The 21,775-nt window shown below is 35.4% G+C and overlaps 1 protein-coding gene across 2 annotated transcripts in view; it reads right to left on the bottom strand.

Moving 5' to 3' along the window:
* LOC119837470 (myotubularin-related protein 8) overlaps positions 1-21,775 on the bottom strand; it is a 42,451-nt gene that overhangs the window by 5,868 nt on the left and 14,808 nt on the right. For both annotated transcript variants that reach the window (XM_038363064.1, XM_038363062.1), the window contains exons 2-11: positions 9,019-9,135; positions 7,809-7,971; positions 6,290-6,447; positions 5,691-5,863; positions 5,194-5,281; positions 3,992-4,124; positions 2,718-2,793; positions 1,800-1,896; positions 1,220-1,279; positions 200-343 (exon numbers count right to left, since the gene is read on the bottom strand). In XM_038363064.1, coding sequence (XP_038218992.1) covers positions 200-343; positions 1,220-1,279; positions 1,800-1,896; positions 2,718-2,793; positions 3,992-4,124; positions 5,194-5,281; positions 5,691-5,863; positions 6,290-6,447; positions 7,809-7,971; positions 9,019-9,135 — 1,209 coding nt within the window. The remainder of the gene's footprint in view (positions 1-199; positions 344-1,219; positions 1,280-1,799; positions 1,897-2,717; positions 2,794-3,991; positions 4,125-5,193; positions 5,282-5,690; positions 5,864-6,289; positions 6,448-7,808; positions 7,972-9,018; positions 9,136-21,775) is intronic.

Raw genomic sequence — 21,775 nt, 5'->3', positions numbered from 1 at the left:
TAGAAATTTCCAAGCCACTTTGTCATGGTACGTATCCAGCTGCAGCAGTCGGGTCGAACCTTTCCATTTAGCTTCGCAATGTCTTCTCATGCTAAGTATTCAAATGCAGCAGTTGGGTTTTGGGTTAAGCTTCGCAAGGTCTTAACCACTTCTCATTCCAAGTATGCACAGGCCAGGTGCAGCAGGGTCGGCACCTCACCTCGGGCACCTGCCGGAGCAGCTGCCAGGTGCAGTCGAGCAGCTGGGTGAACACGGGCGAGCGCTCGCGCGGGTCGCCGGCCGCGTGCCCGCAGCGGCACGTGAACTTGTGCCCGAACGCCAGCCAGTCCTTCTCGATCAGCGCCTGGACGCGGACAGGTGCGTTATGATTGTGACATGCAACAATTATTTTATTTTTTTTCATTTATTTCATACATACATACATAAATTTTTTAACATTTTTAAAATTTAGTTTATATAAACGGTTTGTCTTACATATATTTTTAAAGTTTACATATATAAAGCCGATTTTTCCTTAACTAGATTGCAGGGCAACCTGTATTTAGGAGAAACAGCTTGCTTCTAAAGTAGATTCACAATTTGAGCCATTTGACAGCATTATATTTAAAAATTATAATTGAATATAATAGAGAAGAAATATTATATGTTATACAAATCTATACTAATATATAATTCTACTAACATGAAGGCTTATCTCGATATAGAGATAGTTTGAAGGCCGTGGAGGGACATAACATCATGCGGAACATAAACCTGAGTACTGTCCGTCTTTACTTTGACTACACGGACTAAGCCGCGTGCGGGAAGTTATCGTAAATGTAATATTTATGTCGGCAAGGCGTTTGCTACCTCTTGTACAAACAGCTGCACAGATCTGGCTATACAAGTAAAAATATCCAGAAGCGAAGAAAACTTTTCTAAAATATATTCAATCGTCACGGTAAAGCTAATGAAGCATATTTCTTTTCCATGTATACGAGGAAACAACGGAACAGACGCGTCACCTGATGGTGAGCGATCTGCGTTACCCACATGCACCAACAACGCAAAGCGTAAGAAAATGGGTTTCATAAGTTCGCGCGGGAAAACATACTTCTTTGGAAGCGCGCACTTACAACCTAACAGTCAAAGTGTGATATTCAAGTGTATTTAAGTTATGTCATGACTGAACAATGCGATGCTCCCATCTAGTTTAACTATATAGTCTGTTATGACCCACCTGGTAACCGTTGATGGTGCGGTAGTGCGGCTCCAGGCACACGGCGGCCAGCGAGCACACCTGAAAGGAAGATACAAATTTTATTACACTTTATATTTAAGTGTTTGTTTATAGGAATTAGATAGATACACTGTCGCATATAGGCACAGAGGGCGCCACAGCCTACTGCACCCGAGCGGGCAACCAGCTGCAGTAGTAATAGAAAAAATTCGATCACGAGTCGCGATACGAACCCGCGTCGTGATCTATTTTTTTTCTATTTTCATGATGGATTTAACTTATGATACACTCAAAACTTTGTACACTTATTAAGGGTCGCTTCGTAATCCATATTTTTAGTGTGGGTCCAAATCGAGTCTAAACGAATCAGTGTAGACATACAAATATGCCTATGTGCGTATGTTACGTATAACATTAAAGCTAAAATATGTAAACATGAATCATTACCCCAAGTAAATGTATATCACTTATACGAATGGTGAAAAAAATTTCGAAATCGGTCCAGCAATTTCCATTACACACATACAAACATACAAAATTCTCCTCTTCATAGTAAAGCAGGTATGGTGGATCCACCGACCTGCGCGGTGCGGTCCCAGCCGTCGCTGCAGTGCACGCACACGCTGACGCCGCTGTCGATGGCGCACGCTATCCACCACGACGTGTCCAATATCGATCTGGAATTCGTTTGTTGTTCATTTAAACACACGGAATTGCTTGACTACCGATTACTGAGTAATAATAAAGTTACAAATTAATTTTTTTTTTGTTCAGCTCTACTCCTCTCCTTTAAATAATTTCTTTGATTGTCTGGAAGAAATTGCAATATGGTATAAGACCGACAATTATTGTATTTATAATTAAGTTGAGTGAAGTTTTAGAGCAATAAAGTATAAATTAATTACCCTGGAAGGCATCACATTCGTATGAAAATTAACGTAAAAACAAGTTCACTTGAATGAACGAGCGAACGGACCTTAGAATTACATAATTATATAGATAAATAGTTACACTTTTTTAAATTATGAAATGTTTATTTAAGTAAAAATTAACAACTGTTGAAAACATGAAACTTTTCTCCGCATTATTATTCCTCTAGTGTACTAGCTGTTGCCCGCAGCTTCGCCCGCGTATTCGAAGTAAGTAATCATGATACAAACTTTCACACAATCCACTCTTAGCGGATGTCCACATCATAGTGGTTATCTGCGTACCAAATTTCACCTCTTTCGGTTCAGTAGTTTGATAGATCAATCAGTGTGACCTTTGTGTTTTATCTAGACTAATATAATGCAGACGAAGCTTTTGTATTTTTACATGTTTGTAGCGTTTTCAAGTAAAAACTGCTGGACCGATTTCAAAAATTCATTAACCATTGAAAATCTGCAACTTCACTGAGTGATATAAGCTATATATTTATGTTCTACGAGCGAAGCCTGGGCGAACAGCTAGTATATTGAAAAAATGTGAGCAATAAATAAAATAAAACGTCACCAACTTGATATGCTTCAGCCAGCCAGAAGATTCCAGCCCGCTCAAGAATGACGACATAGTGGGTGTGGTCTGCTCGCAAGCTGTAATCCAACATTTAATATATAAGATTCTCGTGTCACAGTTTTCGTTGTCATACTCCCCCGGAACGGCTTGACCGATTTTGATGAAACTTTTTGTGCTTATCCCGGTATCTATGAGATCGATTTTTCATACCCCTAAATGATGAGAGTAAGGCAGAACAACGTTTGCCGGGTGCAGCTAGTTGTATTATAGACAAAGCAAAATTCAATGAGGGAAAATGGCGCTTTTTTCAGAACGCTCACAATCCATAGTAGTTTTGGGCCTGTTATTTGTATTAAAATGTATAATACTAAACAGTTTTTTTTTTGTATTAAGAGAAATTGTTTATGCAACAAGAGGTGACGAACCTAAGAGTAAATAAAAATAAAATAAAATAAATAAAAAATAAACAAGATTTGGTGTGTGGCCGTTCTGAAAAAAGAAGGACACTTCCCATGCCTTATCTGGTGTTACCCTTTGTTTTATAAAAAAAATTATAATCAAAATTGTAGCTAGTTAAATTACGTGTCTCAATTTTCAATTATTACTATTAGACTAAAATTATTTTCAAACATCAAGTCTCGAATTACTAAATTATATGTATAAAATATATATACAATCTGGTACCCATATAATCTGTCTGTACGTCTATCTCTCATGTCTAAACAACTGAACCGATTTGATCGTTACAGAGATAGTTTCTGATCCGAGATAGGACATAGGATAGTTTCTATCCCGGAAATCCCACTGAAACAATGCAAAGTTAACCCCGAGATTGACTATATTTTTCATTGACAACGAGAATAGAGCCGCGGGCGGAAAACTACATACATAAAGTACAAAAAAAAAAACGTTCCTTTATTTCATTCTACTTTGAACTTTTCTTTTTTTCATTTTTCGCGTAGTGTACCTTGTTTCGTGAAACAAACGTGTGTCTATTCTATTCTACTCTATTCTCTCCTACTCTGTTTTACTCTATTTTCTCCTACTCTATTCTAACTCTATTCTACTCTATTCTTCTGTATTCTCTCCTACTCTATTCTACTCTATTCTACTTTATTCTCTCCTACTCTATTCTACTCTATGCTCTCCTACTCTATTCTTCTGTATTCTCTCCTATTCTATTCTCTCTTACTCATTTCTACTCTATTCTCCCCTACTCTATTCTACTTTATTCTCTCTTACTCTTCTACTCCAAAACAAGTGACAGACACTGACTCTCAACAAGTTTCTGCAGACTCTTGCGCATCACGTGGATATTGCCGATCCCCATGAAGTGGAACTTAATGTTCTCGTAGAACGCCTCGTTCTCGTAGCCCTTGCCGGCCGCGCGGTTCACCATTGCGTTTATCTACCAATATACAAAAAAATTAAATCAAATAAAAATCATATATTGTATAAATTATTTCAGATAAAACATGGACCCCAGACTCCCAATATAGCCTTCGCTGTGTTTCAGGAGTCTGTGTTTTATATACAGTACATAAAAGTTCAATGTAAGACAATAAAATATAATTGCTGCTACATACACATGAAATTTAAATTCTAGAATTTATTTAAAATATTTCTAAAATATATATTTACAGATCGCACTAATATTGTAAATGTGAAAGTTCGTCTGTTTGGATGTTTGTCCGTCGATCACGTTGAAACTACTGAACGGATTCTGATGAAATTTTGTATACGGACAGTGTATGAGCTGACTTGGGTGATAAGATAAGTTTTTATCGTGATTAAATGCTTCCTTGAGATAAAACAGGACACTCGATATCCGGGAGGAACCGGGACAAGCGTCTAGTGTTATATCGAATATCAATTGTGTTTTATTCCTACTAGTCCTACTATATCCTATCCTACTAATAATATTATAAATGCGAAAGTTTATAGGATGTGTGTGTGTTTGTTGCTCTTTCACGCAAAGACTACTGAACCGATTGCAATGAAATTTGGTACGTAGACAAATGGACAACTGGAATAACATATAGGCAACTTTTTATCCCGATATTCCTACGGGATACGGGATCAGATATGTCGCTTTTCATAACTTGTCAAAACTCGTTTAGCTATCGAATCCTATAATACAGCCCCCCCTTTCGATATCAAACATGTATTATATTTACAGATTTCTTTATTGCTTTTCTATTCTTTCCTATTTCTTTTCATATTCCATTAAGACATTCAGTATTAATTTTGTTGGTTGGCTATTTTTAAACTAGAACAAATGGGAACGAACGGGAGGCCTTCAGCCTAAATAAATGTTTCTTTCTTAAAAAAAATTCAGTTCAATTGAGAACTTCCTTCTTTTCTGAAGGTCGGTTAATATATAGTAATTGAAATTAGTTAGGAAAATGTGAAAATTCGTATAACTTATAAATACTAAGAATTATGTCGACATTAAATATATTGAAAGTATCCCCTACCCTCGGCCTCGTATCCACCACATACATGTACCCGCAGTTGGGATTCGCTCGCCGAATCAAGTCTAGCATCTGCTCGTCTTCCATACATCTGAAATTTCAATTACAAATTTTAAGGCTGCGGCATAAAGTGGTTAATTCTTCAATCCAGTTTCTTCAAAATCGGTTGGGAAGTTGTGTGAATTCATACACTCTAAATAATTAAAAAAAATCAAACCCTAAATAGTTAAATTTGTGCAATTATATTGATATAAATTGAAGTCTGTAATCTATACTAAAATATAAAGCTGACGAGTTTGTTTGTTTGTTTGTTTGAACGCACTAATTTCAGGAACTACTGGTCCGATTGGAAAAATTCTTTCAGTTTTAGATAGCCCATTTATTGAGGAAGGCTATAGGCCATATATGTACCACGGACGAAGTCAGGGCGGACTTCTAGTTAAATATACAAGGTTACAAAAAAAGGACTAAGATTAAGATTCGTGGGATGCACACGTCACCTAGCGGAGAAGCCGCTGAGCGGCTGGCTGCAGCGCGTGATGGCGGCGCGGTTGCGGTGCAGGTAGGCGAGCGCGGGCAGGCGGCCGCGCGACCGGAAGCTCGCGCTGCCCAGCAGCACGGCGCCCGACGCGCGCGCCGGCACGTACAGCGCCGCCGGGTACGTGTCGCACAGCTGCGGGACGCACGCTCTTCTCATTTTTTTGTTTTTTTTTTTTTTTCATATCATAGCGACCAACTGAGCTGGTGGTTCGCCTGATGGTATGCGCTGCCCGCTTCTAAAGGGATAAGGGATTGACGACTGGAAGAAGGAAAGGGCTAGGAAGGGTGAGGAAAAGTACACGGGCCTCGGCTCCCAACACTCACCGTACGAAACACTATAGCATGCCTACTATATCAGGCCGGTTTCTGTAGGGGTGTGGTACTTCCCCAGTACGAGCTAAATGCTTATTAATGCAAGTAAAAACAGCAGTTCCTTGCCTTTGGAGGTCACATAGTTTGACTTCTTGATGGATAAAAGTGAAAAAAATTTTTTTACCAAGTAAGTACTGAAGCTTCTTAAAAAGACTCTTTTATGTGTTCTGTACACATAACCACCAACCTCATACTCCTTATTGGCATTACAGAGCACCCAGTGTTCGTTAGGCACGTTCATCCTCTGGTATTCGGTTTGGATGTCAAAGAAGTTCCAGCCGGCCGACTTGGGGAGGTCGTCGGGCGTCGACTTGTAGTTAAAGCAGTACAGCTCCTCTATGTTCACTGAAAACGGTAAAACAACTCTTTTATAGAGTGACTTGACTTAAGTTCCCATGTCCCATAGATGGGGCAGAGGACAGCCACAATGCTCTACCAGCTTCTCCTAGCTTCTATTTTTAAATCACTCCATTTTTTTCCCGATTTCCAGAATACAACAACAACCTGCAAAATTGTGGTAAAAACAGCGTGGAACCTTAAAAGGACCTTTTTGGGACTCATTTTTTTACACCTATTAGGAACCGTAGAAAATTAAATAAAGATATCTTAATTAGGCGCTAAAAATGTTCTTAGCTTTTTATATGATCACAGAGTCACTCACACAAAAAATTATCGAATGAATTAGTTCAAAAAAGTATTATTCTTGATGAAGTTCATAAATATGAGCGACGGTTATTTAACAATTCATCAAATAACAAAAAAATCAATACATATATTCTAATTAAGTAAATAGAAGGAAGATAGGTTATTTTAATTTTCTTTTAATAAAACATTTTTTTTAAACGCGAATCAATATTTAGTAACTATCTGAGTTTTCCTTGGACTACGCAGAAGAAGCTGCAGGTGAAAAGCTAGCCCATAGTCTAAAATATGAATAGTAGTTGAATAAATCAACATTAAAAATTCAGGTTGAATCCCTATCTAAGTTTAGACTTTTGTTTGAGTTTAAAAAAGTCGTCACTTCGCAATCAAGTGCTATTGAATATATAACTTACATTCTGCAGGCTTAATGAAAACGGATGAAAAGCGCGTAATTGGACGTTTTCAATGAAGGTAGTACACGAGATGTATTTATAGCTGGCTGTTGAAGCGAGTCCCGATCAATATTAATTAGTAGTTCATATTTGTAGCTGCTTCCCAGCTCCACTGCTCCGTTTGTATTTATGTAGAGTTTATTTTAGGTTCACCAACTGGTATTTCATTTAATAGACATATAATAGATACATCAGTTGCATTCAGTGAAGAAGGTGTAGAACCTACAACCTACTCCAACCTTAAGTAAAAAAGTGGTGACTAATATTATAACTATACTCCAACTCAAACTCGAACAATGCTTAATCAATTAGACTTCTTATAGAAGCACTATTGAATCGTCATAACATACTTTTAAAATTCACCACCAGTTCGGAAAGCAGATTCTACAAGAAACTCTGTAGTTGCTCTTTTAAAATCAGATAAATTTTAGATTTTAATTATACATTGGTAATAATACCTAATTATGCCCAAAGAACTGTCCAGTGGTTCTTAAGCGATAGCATTCAATGGTTTTTCATCTTCCATATATTCATTAACGCTGAAGGCACTACAACTAAGAAATTTTAATAATAATTATAACATTATTTATGCCATACTAAATCCAGTATTACCTGGCTGACTGAGCCGTAGCAGCGTCTGGTGCATCTCGTGGCAGTCCCTCTCGCGCGGTATCACAAAGAACACCGACTGGAAGGTCTTGGTGCGCACGAGCAGCGGTGAGCCGGTCGTCGTTATGGGCAACCGCTCCACGGTGCATATGTGCGTGAGCAGTATCTGGTGTGGGGGTTTTGTTCTTATATTTAATAATAAACCTAATTTCGAAAACCAGAAACAATCAAATCGTTCCATTTGCTCTTATACAGAGTATACGTTAAGAAATTATTTAATCCTGGTGGTCCCAATCAGGATAGTCAAATGAACTCATGCAATTATTGTATTATCATTGATAACTACACAGGTTTGAATCTGTCCGTTAAAAGTGTGACAATAGTACTATACGGTATTTTTAACGAAGTAAAGCATAGATGCTCTAACAGGTGAATTTGTTTACGTTTAGGTTATTGTCATCTGCTCCACCATATATTTATACCCTTTGGGCACGATTTTCTGCAGTCTTTATCGGTGATGAACAACGGAGGTTCTATATGCGAAGATTGTTTATGTTAACACACGTTGTTCGAATCACAAACGATTAGATTTTTTTATCATGTCAAAATCATTAGTGCATCAGTGCCAAATCAAAATCTTCTTGTAGAATTGCCACATTGAACGTATATATATGTAACATATAGTATGTAGAACTTAGAATTTATTAGATACTGTTCCTAGTAAGAAGGGTTACCAAAAACGTGTTAATGAGCATTGTGTCTCCCGTAAAGTACCTACAAATTACGTTTAAACAATCATATTCTTACGAGGTTTTCAAGGACGTATGAAGGTTACGACCTAAACTCACAAACAAAGGACATCCTCAGTTGATGGTTTATCACTTAAGATTTACAAAAATGCAACTGTAGAAATTTTAAATGTCGGACTCTGCAATGCTAACTTAGCTTTATTATTCAGCATCAATCTATTTATATTATTAGGGTAAATCTGGGAAACATAAAAAATAATAATAAATAAATGTGTCTTCTTTTTTCACATATTTATAAGAAATAGCTTCAAACTCTCAAACTCATATTTGTTTCAAATCACACCCATTACAAGAAAAAAAAAAATTAATATACCTCAAACGGTAGGAAAAATTCTGCGGCTCTATTACATCAAATAAGAGAAGCAATATATGTATATTATTATCTGTAACTAAATGAAACTCACCCATGTCTCCTTTCTCAGCTCGTGATCGACAAATATCAGGTGCGTGGTTGCGAAGTAAAGAGTGCCCTTAGAAGGGTTCCGCAGGTTGTACTTGTCCAGTAACTGCACATTTTCGAGCTGCAGACAAATCATTAGAACGTCTATTAGTTTATAAAATCGATTGGAGGCTCTTTTGACATTCCAAATATCCAGTGTAATACATATAACAAATCCCTTTAGAAAAATGTTACAAAGAAAAAAAGGTTTTCAAGCGACGTCTCAAAAACGAAGGGGATTCTCAATTCGACAGTTTTTTTAGTACTCAATATCTCCGTCAGTTTTCAACTGTTTAACTTGATTCTTTTTCTTTTTCATAGGAAAATGTCATTCGATCCCATTTGAGAATCGGACGTCGCTGCCCTTTTTTGTGCAAAATAATTATTACAATCATAACGTTTTGACATGGATCGACATAAAGTACTGAACCGAGGTTGAACATTAGTTTACAATAGATATCTACATTATTTCTCAGTGATATAAGATTAATTTTATAATGCATCATAGACTGCACATAGCAGATTTTATCGGGCGGACCATCGAAGTTAGAAGGTTGAGAAAAATCGATTAGTAATGCACTTCGTTCGCTACGTCTTATCTTAAGGATTGTTGTCACGGATCGGACCCACAAACACACACAAAACAGTAAGTATTCAAATTAATATAGATAAAAAAATTCACAAAAATAACGTTGATTTTAAATTAAAATAATTTGGCTCAAAAAGAACTGTATATTTTATTAAAGATTTCCAATCATACGAAGCATACACCCCTAAAACTGTCCTACCCTTTTACAAGAAAATTGCAAAGACAAAAGCCATTCTTAGAGGTCTAGTGTTTCACTGAGCATTATTGAAACATCGCCGTGACTGAGATGTATTGTTTGCGATGTACGTTATGCCGTAGTGCCTCTAATAGCCCTGTTCTATTGTTACTTCAGAGATCATCTGTCAGCCAATTTATTATCTTACAGAGTGGAAGTTAATCTTTAATCTTATATACATATTGTGTTTGTTGAATATTATATGCAGTCAGCATTTTGTGTAGCATCATCAATTTTATGAATGAAGTCGTGATAGGAAATTTAATTTAGTTTTGTTTCTCCGTATTAAAACATTAAGTGCAATGTGAAAATACGTCAATATAGATAGTAAATGCAACCTATATGGATCGAAAATTAAATTCACATAGAAATGGAAATGTTACAATATTTTCAAAGCATTCTTAAAATCTTCTCAAAGATATTTAAGTTTTAATTTAAATAAATGTTTTTTAATCTTTGTACTTTCAATACACAATAAGCCTATGTAACGATGGATCATATTCACATTTATCAATAAGTAAATAAACATTATCCATATAATACAATTCCTTATTAGTAACCAAGACAACTAAATAAATAATGTGGTCAACAAATTATATATGAATGTAATTATTTGATGATCAAGTTCATACAGCATCTTATTTACAGTTTCTAGTTAACCCAATAATATGGTTAAGTGCATTGCTGCTCGCTTTTTCATGAAAACCGTATTATATCTGACATAATAAAAAATATAGACTGCATTAGCACATAAACAACTTTTTAACTTAGTCTCGCGAGTGAAGCTTTATTGTTTGTTTGTCTGTATTTATTACTCTATCCTTTCCTACTCCTAGTAATAACTATAATTGAACTATTTGATTTAATTTAATTTAATTTAACTAATATTATAAATGCGAAAGTTTGTAAATATGTATGTGTGTTTGTTACTCTTTAACGCAGAAACTACTGAATCGATTGCAATGAAATTTGGTACGTAGACAGCTGGACAACTGGAATAACATATAGGCAACTTTTTATCCCGATATTCCTACGGGATTAAAGTAGCCCAATCAAGAGAGGACTGGCTATCTTTGGAGGAGGCCTTCACCTACAGAAGGGGATCTTTCAGACTAGAGAACAATAAAATAACATAAAAAATAACTAATACTAATAAAAAAATATAGATAAAAAAAAGAAAAAATAAACAAACTTTATTTAGGAACTAAGCTTATGTACTAACAAAATTATCAGTATTTTACTAACTTAATCTAATCTAAATTTTTATTTTTGTATGTTGTTTTCTTTTCCATTCTGTAAGAAATAAAAGGGTTTTATTTATTTTATTTTATTTTATTAATTCCTACGAGATACGGACTTACGCGGTTGAAACCGCGGGGCGCAGCTAGGTATATATAAAGCTGAAAAGATTTTTTCTTTATTCGCTTGAACGCACTAATCTTACACATACTAGGCCGATTTAAATGAAATTACAGAGAGGTACAGAGATAGTTTAGAGACGCAAGAAATGACATACGAGAAAACCCCCGGAAAGTCTATCTGTTCAAGCTAGTAAATTATAAATTGGCATCTTGCGGGAGCTGGTCTTAATACAAAATACCTTATTAATTTCACAAGAGCCTTTGACACCGTCCTAGTTCGTCTCATCTTCATAGTAAATGCTGTAAAGTCTAATTAACTCTTTGAAATTTTACCCAGAGTACTAAATATTTAATACGCCGTGTAACCGCCGTATTACATATTAAGCTTTCGTGTTTATAAATTTGAGTGTTTATTAAATAAATGGATCGTTAGACGTGAACGCTTATTGTTAAAGTTGCCACAAATTCGTCAACCATATATGTTATGATTGCAATAATTAAATACGTACGATTAAATACGTTTTATAGGCAAAAAAAAATCGATTTTTCCCAAGAAACTCTATTTTACTACAAAGTGACTTTTTTTTCTGCGTAATGTACAGTTCACATTTAACCAACCACATTGTTACTATCTACTGTATTGTATCGCATGTGTAATTTAAAATAACTGAAAAAGGCCTTAAATCTGTTTCATTACATTACAACATAGTATAAAACAAAGTCGCTTTCTATGTGTATCTGTATGTTTAGATCTTAAAAATCTCGCAACGGATTTTGAAGGCGTTTATTTTAATAGATTGAGAAATTCAAAGGTAGGTTTACAAGTATAATAACATCTATTATACCACTCCGTATTTAACGCATAGGAAACCGCGGGTATAAGCCAGTATTTATATAATCATTACGTTATTACACAACTTCCAAACATTGTTGAAATATGTGTAACAACTTTAGCCCGGGGTTGAATATAATACACAGACAATATCCCGCCACATCGGGGTATACCGCCCGGCGGATGGCTCGAATTCAAATTCCGTTCTCGCATTTTCCCAACTAACTTCATTACAACGTGTCCATGAGTAACCTTTTCTGACGCTTTCAGTTTTTGCGACTCTCGTGATTATATACATGTCCAACAAGTTTACATTGTGTTTACATATGTTATGTAAAACTTTGCATGCCAACGTGAGCTTTATTCGATGTGTCTTTCATTAATAACACAAGCGCTTCTTATTAAATAGAGGATAACGTGATAAGTGTTGGTGAAAATTTCACATTTTATGGTTAATTTATTGTTTTTACTACTGTAATATGCGTTCATGTATACGTCTGTATTAGGTGTTGCCCGCAGCTTCACCCGCGTAAAAAAAGTATTGTGTACGTATAAACCTTCATATCCTATTAATCCTTTTGGGGGCTTAATTTATTTATATTTTTTTCCTACTGCATGTCAAATTGTAGTCCAATCGATCCAGTGGTTTGGAATGCGTGGATAGATCAATAATTCAGTTACACTATGCGTTTTACACTTAAAGATTTACAAAAATGGTTTTCAAAAGAGTTTACTATTTACAGAAGTACTTTAAATATTAGCAACGGCTGTTTCATTACATTAAGGCCAGTTTTAGCAAAAACCTTCAAATGGTATCCATGTAATTTCATCGTCCCTACCTACCCCAGAGACCTGACGAACTTTTTCATTCGGACATAAAATACGAAAAGGTATCATTTTAAATAATTTTCGACAAGATTCTTCGAGTTCAATAAAAACTTTTCTAACGAACAAAGTTCAGTAACTTTTGCAATTTGACAAGTTAAAAAAATATTGGGTTAGCTAGCTAGACGCTCGTCCCGGCTCCGTCTGGATATCACGATCCCTGTTTTATCCCAAGGGAGTTTAATCGGGATATATCCCTCTAGAGCCACCCTGGCTGTATACCAAATTTCATCAAAATCTGTTCAGTAGTTACAGCGATTGTCGGACATATATATTATGTATTCAAACAAACAAACTTTCACATTTATAACATTAGTGTGATTAAGTATAAAACAGCTATATATTTTATAAGCTGTTTCCATTGGTTTACGATGCTCGTGTAATTCAGCCACATATGCCTAGGCTCAAAACATATCGACCAATTAAACTCAATAAAAATTATTTCCAGACTCTTCTCTTACGATAGGATACGTCAACTATATTATGTTTAATTCAAAATAAAAATTACGGTTAGCATTTTATTGCTAATTTGCTTGTTAAAAAAAACAACACCTATAATCATTACAAAGAAATACGAACCTACTCATACACAACAAAATGAATAAACCATGAACAAACCTGGGCTTCAAGTGCTTTGGTGGAAGCGTAATTCGTAAACAATTGCCCAAAGGTACCCAGCACCTCTGGGAATACCTTCTTTATTTTCTTAGTTCCCAACAAAATAATGGTTCAATCCCTTTACAAGGAATGCAAATAAGAATTCCCCAGTAACAATACAATTTCACAGACTTTAAACAGAGATTTATTCTTTCGGCGAATCGTTCAAGCAATATCAAGACGTACGAGATTGGAACAATCATGTAGAGTCTAGATTCTAGACTTTAGATCCTAAAGTCTACGTCAGCTAGTTTGAATGTAAATATAATATATTTATAACTAGCCTCCGCCCGTGACTCAGTCCGCGTGGGATTATATAAAACCTATATATAGCCTCAATAAAGGGGCTATCTAATGCTGAAATAAATTTTCAAATCGGACCAGTAGTTCCTGATTTTAGCTGGTTCAAGCAAACCTATTCATCACATTAAATAATATTAGTATAGATAATACTAATCTCTCGTATTTACAAAAGCAATTTACCAATTGACACAATTTAAGATTCAGCTTATGATATAGACGATATAAAGATACATCAAGAAAAAGCTCTAACATTTTCTATGTATTACAAATCAAGAATAAATCAATACACATCACTAGTATCTCTTAATAAAATTGTCAATGAGTGGGCGTAAAATTTATTAAGGACACGCGGAGCTCCCCTTGCCATGGGGAGTTCAAGCGACAAGATAATAAACTATCTAACTAATGTACTGAGATTGAAAACCTTGCAATAAGGAATTTATTAAGTTTTAGTTTGAAGTTGATAGCGTAGCGTAGCGTCATATATATAGATCACATACACTTTGTGGATGTATTAAATTGTTTAAATATAAATTAAAAATATTTATTTCAAAAGTGTTTTCATATTAAGATTATTAAAAGTTACATTTTGCTACTAAAATATAAAACCATTTAGGTATTTTATTATACATACAATTATTTTTTCTTCATCGGTGCAGATTTTTTCTTATCCAGCGCTGGTCTAGCGCTAAATTTAAAAACCTCCTCAACAGCCTTGTGTAATGGATACAAAAGTTGATCTGCCGAAGCAAGTAACTGAATGCGACGATGGTGAAAAACATCCCCGACACGACTTACGCATAGCTCCAACGCGTCAAATGCTTTTAGTAATGCTGCGGTTGATTTGGACGCTTCCAGCGCCGCGTAATTTCCGTCCTCTATTGGCAATTTTATGTGCGAAACAAATTGAAACGTTGAAATTCGAGCTAACTGAAGCCGTTCTAGAACATTCTTTTTATATTTTGAAAGAGCCACATCTAAAGATTTCTCAAACAGTTGACGATGTTTCACAAGACGGGGAGCGTAACTACTCATTTTCAACCTTTTGACTTCAGGATCGAGAGGATCACGTGCCATCATTTCATCCATATCTAACTGAATCTCCTTTACCCAACGGTGCAAAGGATATAAGTCATCAGAATCTAAAGCGAAGCACTCTGCAACCTCTAATGGTATATTGTCCACTAATTTGTTTATAGCATTTAAGTGAGCAGTCAAACAGTTTTCGTGAATCTTTAACTCGTGTAACCGTGCTTCCCGGGCAGCTTTTACCCGCTCTTGTCTAACGCTATGTGACATTAATTTAAGTGAATGGCGTATGTTTACTTGCATTATGCGTTCGTCAATCCATTTACGTGACTGCCAGTTTACTTTCTCAGCAACTGAGAATATGTTATTTTGCAAAGATTCCAGGAAACCATTGCGCCAATTATAAAGAGCAACATCTTGCAGATGAGTTTGCAAGATGACCCGGGGGAGAGGAGCTCGTAATGAAATTAATGTCTGTCGTCTAGGGGATACTAAATCCGGCGAACTGTTTAAACTTTGATCTGAATGAAGCGGCGACTTTGAATATTTTTCAAAGTAACATTCATATTCAGATTTTAGTATGCTAGTCATAATTGGTATTAAGTTCATATAATCTTCAAGCTTTTTTATTTCAAACTCATGGTGTTGTTGATATCCTTCCTCAATCCGATCAAGTAAAAGTAATAAATTTTCATATTGCTGTTGTAGTTTATCCATGTCAGGAGCTATGCGTAATTGTTCTAAAGCTATATTAAATGTTATTTCATTTGATAGTTCTAATGAATCGTAGACCGTCATCAAATCTTCTACGCCAGCCATTGTTAACTTCTGACTAAGTGCTGAACGTGAAATATGATCATCCCACAAACACCCTGCGTCCTGTAAGATTAAAAAGGTACTTTGAAGCCGATTGGCAAAGTTACACAAACTTTTCTGCATATTTATCACGTCATTAAATGTTATGTCCAAAAGAATTTTCTCAACTCCACTTTTGTTTTCAGTAAAACTTTCAGCAAATTTTTTGAGAGCTTGGTCGACTGATAGTTGTATATTTGATAATACAGATTTACGTGGAATATCCAATGACATACAACTGTTGTTCAGTCCCATTTGCAGACTTATGAGCTGACCGCTAAAATCCGTACAAACGTTTAAAACTGCAGCGCGATAAGCTTTGACTAACTGCGCTACGTAGTCTTTAAATTCTTCCATTTTGTAACTAGCTGGTGATGAGGAATCGGAAGCCCTTTTAGTCTTTTCATTACTCGAACTAGAAGAACGTTTTCGATGGAGGGACTCTTTGTACCAAGGGAAAGCACTACCACCTCTTATTACTTTACTTTTATCTAAACATAATTCGTTTAAAGATGATCTAGCACGAATTATGTATGCGTCAGCCTGATTCCGCAGCTGAGCCTCTAGTTCAGCATACGCACGGCAATTGCTTAGTAATTGTTGATTAATTTCATACATTCGTTCATCAAATTCATGAAGCATATCCTTAGGAGACTTGTGTCCTATTTTGATAAGAGTTTGAAAATGTTTTTTTAGGACTATTTTAATACCTTCGATGCGTTGTCTTTCAAAACCACTGGCTTCATGTTTAAATTGTTTAAGGTCCTGCGCCCAAATTGAATATAAATGAGTTATCTGTTTTAATATTGTATTACGATCTTCAATGCTAAGAGCACCATTTCCTGGTTTTGCCTCCTGTACACATGCATCAATATCTTTTTCATGTTTTTTAATATCTGCCAATAGCGTTTCTGCAATGACACGTACTTTTTCATCAATATCTTTATTAACGAGTTGAGCCTCATTCATTACAGTCCTAAGAACATCTTGGTAGTTCTGTTCACGGCCTTTCAGATATTTTGCTAGTATCGGTCCACCGGGTCGTGGAGACCACTGTTCAGGCAAAGAAGATACAGCCGCTAAATCATCGGAACATCCAGGAACTGCGACTAAATATTCAAGGTCTGTTTTCAATTTGCAAACACACTTTCGATCTTGGGCTTTTGAACGCATCATATTTTGATTTTTGCAGTCTAAAACTTATTGAATTAATTTATACATACGATCATATTAGACATGTGTATAACGTCAAAAAATACCTACATTATTTAAATGTCGAGTAAAAAGTTTTTATAATCACACTACATCTATATATATAAAATTCTCGTGTCACAGTTTTCGTTGCCATACTCCTCCGAAACGGCTTGACCGATTCCTCTGAAATTTGGTAAGCATATTGGGTAGGTCTGAGAATCGGCCAACATCTATTTTTTATCCCGATATTCCCACGGGATACGGACTTACGCGGGTGAAACCGCGGGGCGCAGCTAGTATTGTATAAATCTCACAATCACTCTACAATATTAATCATATTATGAAAACACCTTCATATTAAGGATTACTATGAAACTAATGGCAATAATATTCTTTTGAAAAATACCTGTTTTATTCACATTTGGTTATTTATCTCAAAAAGAGCACATTATTCGATGGATTTGCATTGTCAGAAACCTACAAGTGATTCCTTTCGACATCTCCTAAATTCATCTAATTGATTTGTTAGGTTACGCTTCTATCATTCTGTACTACTCACTCACGAGAAAATCCATATCTTGACATTCGAAATTCAACCGAAACTCATATCGTAACGGTGCTACTGCCCACTCTCAAGTTTCTCAACAATGCCCTTTGATATATCTGAAATTTGGGCATAGGAGTAATTTTCTGAAGACATTATTATATTCATATCATTACGCGTGAATATACATCATAATGGAATTTGAAGCAGCCGTATGTTTCGGGAGCCACCCGGCTGTGTCGACATATTTGAATTTCAAAGGAAACTCGTACGGATGGTTGAGATTTTGTTGGTCCATATACGAACGTGATAAAATTTGTGAACGCGTGTTATTTGAAATCTGTTCATACGTTCTTTATTTGTGGTAATTAAATCACGTGACATATATAACGAAAACATGTGGAGACCACGCTCGCTGTAAAGTGTTGTAATATAACGAATAAATCGCGTTTAAAATCCGTTAAAAGTCTTTAATTTCTAAATGTATACTCACGTAAAATCAAACAATATAATTACGTGGATTTCCAATCGAGTAAATAATCATATATTGTCGGAACCGAGGTGATTTACATGATTTTTTCAGTAGTAGAACACTTTTTATGCTTCGCATTCGCATTTCGTATTAGCAGTCTTGCGATATTTATCTATGGCTATATTAAAACGCATGTGACATGCATAAACATAATATTGATTGGCCACGCAAACGAGCTGCGAGGAACAGCTAGTTATTGAACATTTAAAACATCAACGCAACGCAAATTGGGCAAATTTTCAGATATAGAGCCATTGCAAATGCAATGGCTCTATATCTGAAAATGTTTATGGGCGGTGGTGATCGCATACCATCAGGCGAACCACCAGCTCAGTTATTTTAGCAAATAATAGTCTAGCAAGACTAAGAAATAAATAAAAAGTATATAAGTACCAAGTTTTCAAAAGGTTGCAATGTGTTAAATTTATTTGAACGAACAAAATCCAAACCTTTATATAAATGTATACAGTACCCCGATAAGCCCGGCGTATCCATCTTGCTTTGAGTCATAACGTTTTTATTATTCGTCCCTTCCATCCACTCCGTCTTCAGTGGCAATGTTTCTAGCTCAATTCCACAATCCGTTATCTGAATGTTTTTATTTAACCGAAAAAACTACTCTTTAGGCAATGGCAAAATTATTATATTTTATTATAAATGTTTTTTTTTAATACATACAATTCGATGACGAGGTGGGACAAACCCACCTTATTCGCCGTACCATGGTTACGCCCGACCTAACTGTCATAGCCTGAGGCACTTGTCGAAAAGTTGGTGAAAGTTAGGAATAAAAGCTTTACGCTCGTGTACATCTTGAATTAAATGAAAATCACACAGTATAATGTAGTGACAGTATAATAGCCGAAAACGCAAGATATTTCAAACGTTATATTCCAATTATTAAATTGGCACAAGTATAATATCAAATGTACAAAATTTTCTTCAAGCATAATTTTCCGACGAATTACTATCTCGCGATATAAATTATAATCTACTCAACAAAACGCGTAAGAAATTGTTACGAACTTGTTGTGAGTTAGATGTTTCATCAAATATACAATATACATACATCAAATATCATCCCAAAATAGAAAAAAAAAAACTGACCAAATCCTAATTTGCCGGAGTTTGCTCTAATTCTCAAAGACGGTATCTCATAATTACATTAAGGACAATCATTAGCATTCAGGGCGAGTGAATTCATTATCTGACGTGTTTGCGGCTACCCTCGTTTCCATAGAAGAAATAGAATGCCGAATGACCTTCCTCAGTAAGGGAAACATGGCTATTAATGAAATTGCAAAGGTTATCTGATTTACGGTTGTGAAATCAATGCAACGCGCTTCGTCTTTACTGACATTATTGTTTATACGTTGTTATATATTAAGTGGAGGTATAGAAACTAAATTGGGAAAAAAAAAAATGTAGTTAGTTTAATAAAAATCACGCTTTAATGATAGAATTAACTTTAAATTGTCTTCAGGATTTTTTTAAATCCTAGCGATCCTAATTAGGATAATAAGGATAAACTCATGAAATCATTGTATTATCACCGAGTATTAATAGGTGTACAGTTTGAAAGTTTGTTTATTAATAAGTGTACACCTGTATATTTATATATGTCACCGACTCCTTTAGACTGGATTTTGACTCATATAAACAGACAAATTTTCATTCAATTGTATTTATATACTCATCATGGATATATGACAATAAAATAATTTGTGATTACGATCTCCTGGATAAAAAAAAATTCTTGCTTACGTGTACTATTTTTAACTACATTTATTAAGCTGAAACGAGCCAAGAGCAAAATATAATAAGAAAAATCTCACCCATCTGCGACTGAAAGTTAACCCCGAGGGCGAGAACTATCAGAGTGGTTCGGAGGCTAACGCTTGCGGCGAATTGCTACTTAAATTCGTTTGAATTTACATCTTCAATATTCCTACTTTTACTAATAATTGGATCATAAATCTCAATAATTTTACAAGGTAATGGTCAATGTCATACCCAATTAGGTAAATTTTCTCAAATTATTATTTCTCGCTCCTATTTTTCCAAAACCATTTAGTATTTTTGTTAAAATCTGTAAGCTTTATATTGCAGTAAACTAGCACGAAAAATTTACTTATATTATATATTTATGGTGCACAGTCTTCCCCAGAGGTGTAGCATCTAATCATTTGCCGCTTATGTTTCTTTGCCCAAACGAATATTATTTAAGGGAAACAAAATTGGATTTTGTATGCATATTTGCAATGTTTCACTAAAAAACTGCTGGCCCGGTTATTAGGCAAAAATAACAATCACCATTTGAAATCTGCATCATTCCTGAGTGTCATACGCTTTATTTTATTTTTACCCCGGGCTACACCGGGAAGAGCAACGACGAGCGGCTTGTACTGTTATAAATTTCTGAGGCCACACAATTTAATGTTATATAATAATAATAATAAGCCTCTTATCCAGAACTGCTTTCTTCTTTGTTTTGTATTATGGTTCTTTTTTTAGTTATAAAATATCTCTGAGCTCAGCGTTGCTCGTGGCAAAGGCCTCCTCTAACAATTTCCATTGTACTCTGTCTCTAGCAACCCTTCTACATTTTGGGCCTGCCGTCAGTTTTAGTTCATCTTCCCATCTCTTACTTTGTCTTCTTCTATTTCTTCTCCGATCTCTAGGGTACCAGTCTGTTATGGTGCTGCTCCACTTCTCCTGTATACTGCGCAGCATGTGTCCATGATGTAATGCAATGTTATAATGAAATTATTTTAATAAAGTACAATCAAATTTTGAACAGGACTGAAAACTATTATTTATGACTACTTAATTTGTCTAGTTAAGCATGGCTTAGAAAACTTCCCACAGAGAAATAAGTGAACAAATGATTTACGTTCTTTCCGTAGCAGATGGTAACCGAGCATCATTAAGCTTTATTCTCCACTGCTAGTCACGTATACGAACGCTTTTAAGGCAAATAATAATTCAAAAGAGATTATAACACATGCAACCTAGCCATAAAAATAGTGGTCCAATACCGAAAAATGCCCGGAAAGTGAATTCTTGAAAAGACAACGATAGCTTTATTAAAAACTAACTGTTGCCCGCAGCTGGACAAACCACGCGTGCGAAGCTGTGGGCAATCAATTATCATGGTACAAACTTTTATCCCCTTGGGGGTACATATGTAAAATCCTTTGTTTTTTACATATGGGATGCCTACGTCATAACATCTATCTGCATGCCAAATTTCAGCCTGATCACTAAGTGACCTTTGATTTATGTATATTTAGATGTAAATCAGACAAAAATTACCCTCAAATTATCTATAAATTATATCCTTTTACTATTTCTAAGAATTCTCTGATGTCTATTTTGCCCGGGCTAATATTATAGCAGCAGTTTTTTATATTACGAGTATAGTTGGCTATATGTTTGACTTAAACTACTGGCATATTTTTCACTGCTCCATTTTTCTTAGGAACGTAAACTGCTTCTGTACTTAGCCAGAATGTGACCTGTTTTTTTTTCTTTTTACAATCTATATCGAGAGTCAAGCCCACGACCTCTTCTATGTTGCAGTATGAACCACTGTATCCAGCAGACGGTCGCCTTATTAATGAGTATTAACTCTGGAAAAGAGATTCCATTCTAACCAAATTGTTTGCTTTTTCCGAAATTAGAAACAGTGACGGGTCAGAAGGCC

This window comes from Zerene cesonia, chromosome 27 (genome assembly GCF_012273895.1).
Source record: "Zerene cesonia ecotype Mississippi chromosome 27, Zerene_cesonia_1.1, whole genome shotgun sequence".
Taxonomy (NCBI): Eukaryota; Metazoa; Arthropoda; class Insecta; order Lepidoptera; family Pieridae; genus Zerene; species Zerene cesonia.
This window is presented reverse-complemented; position numbering and strand designations above follow the sequence as displayed.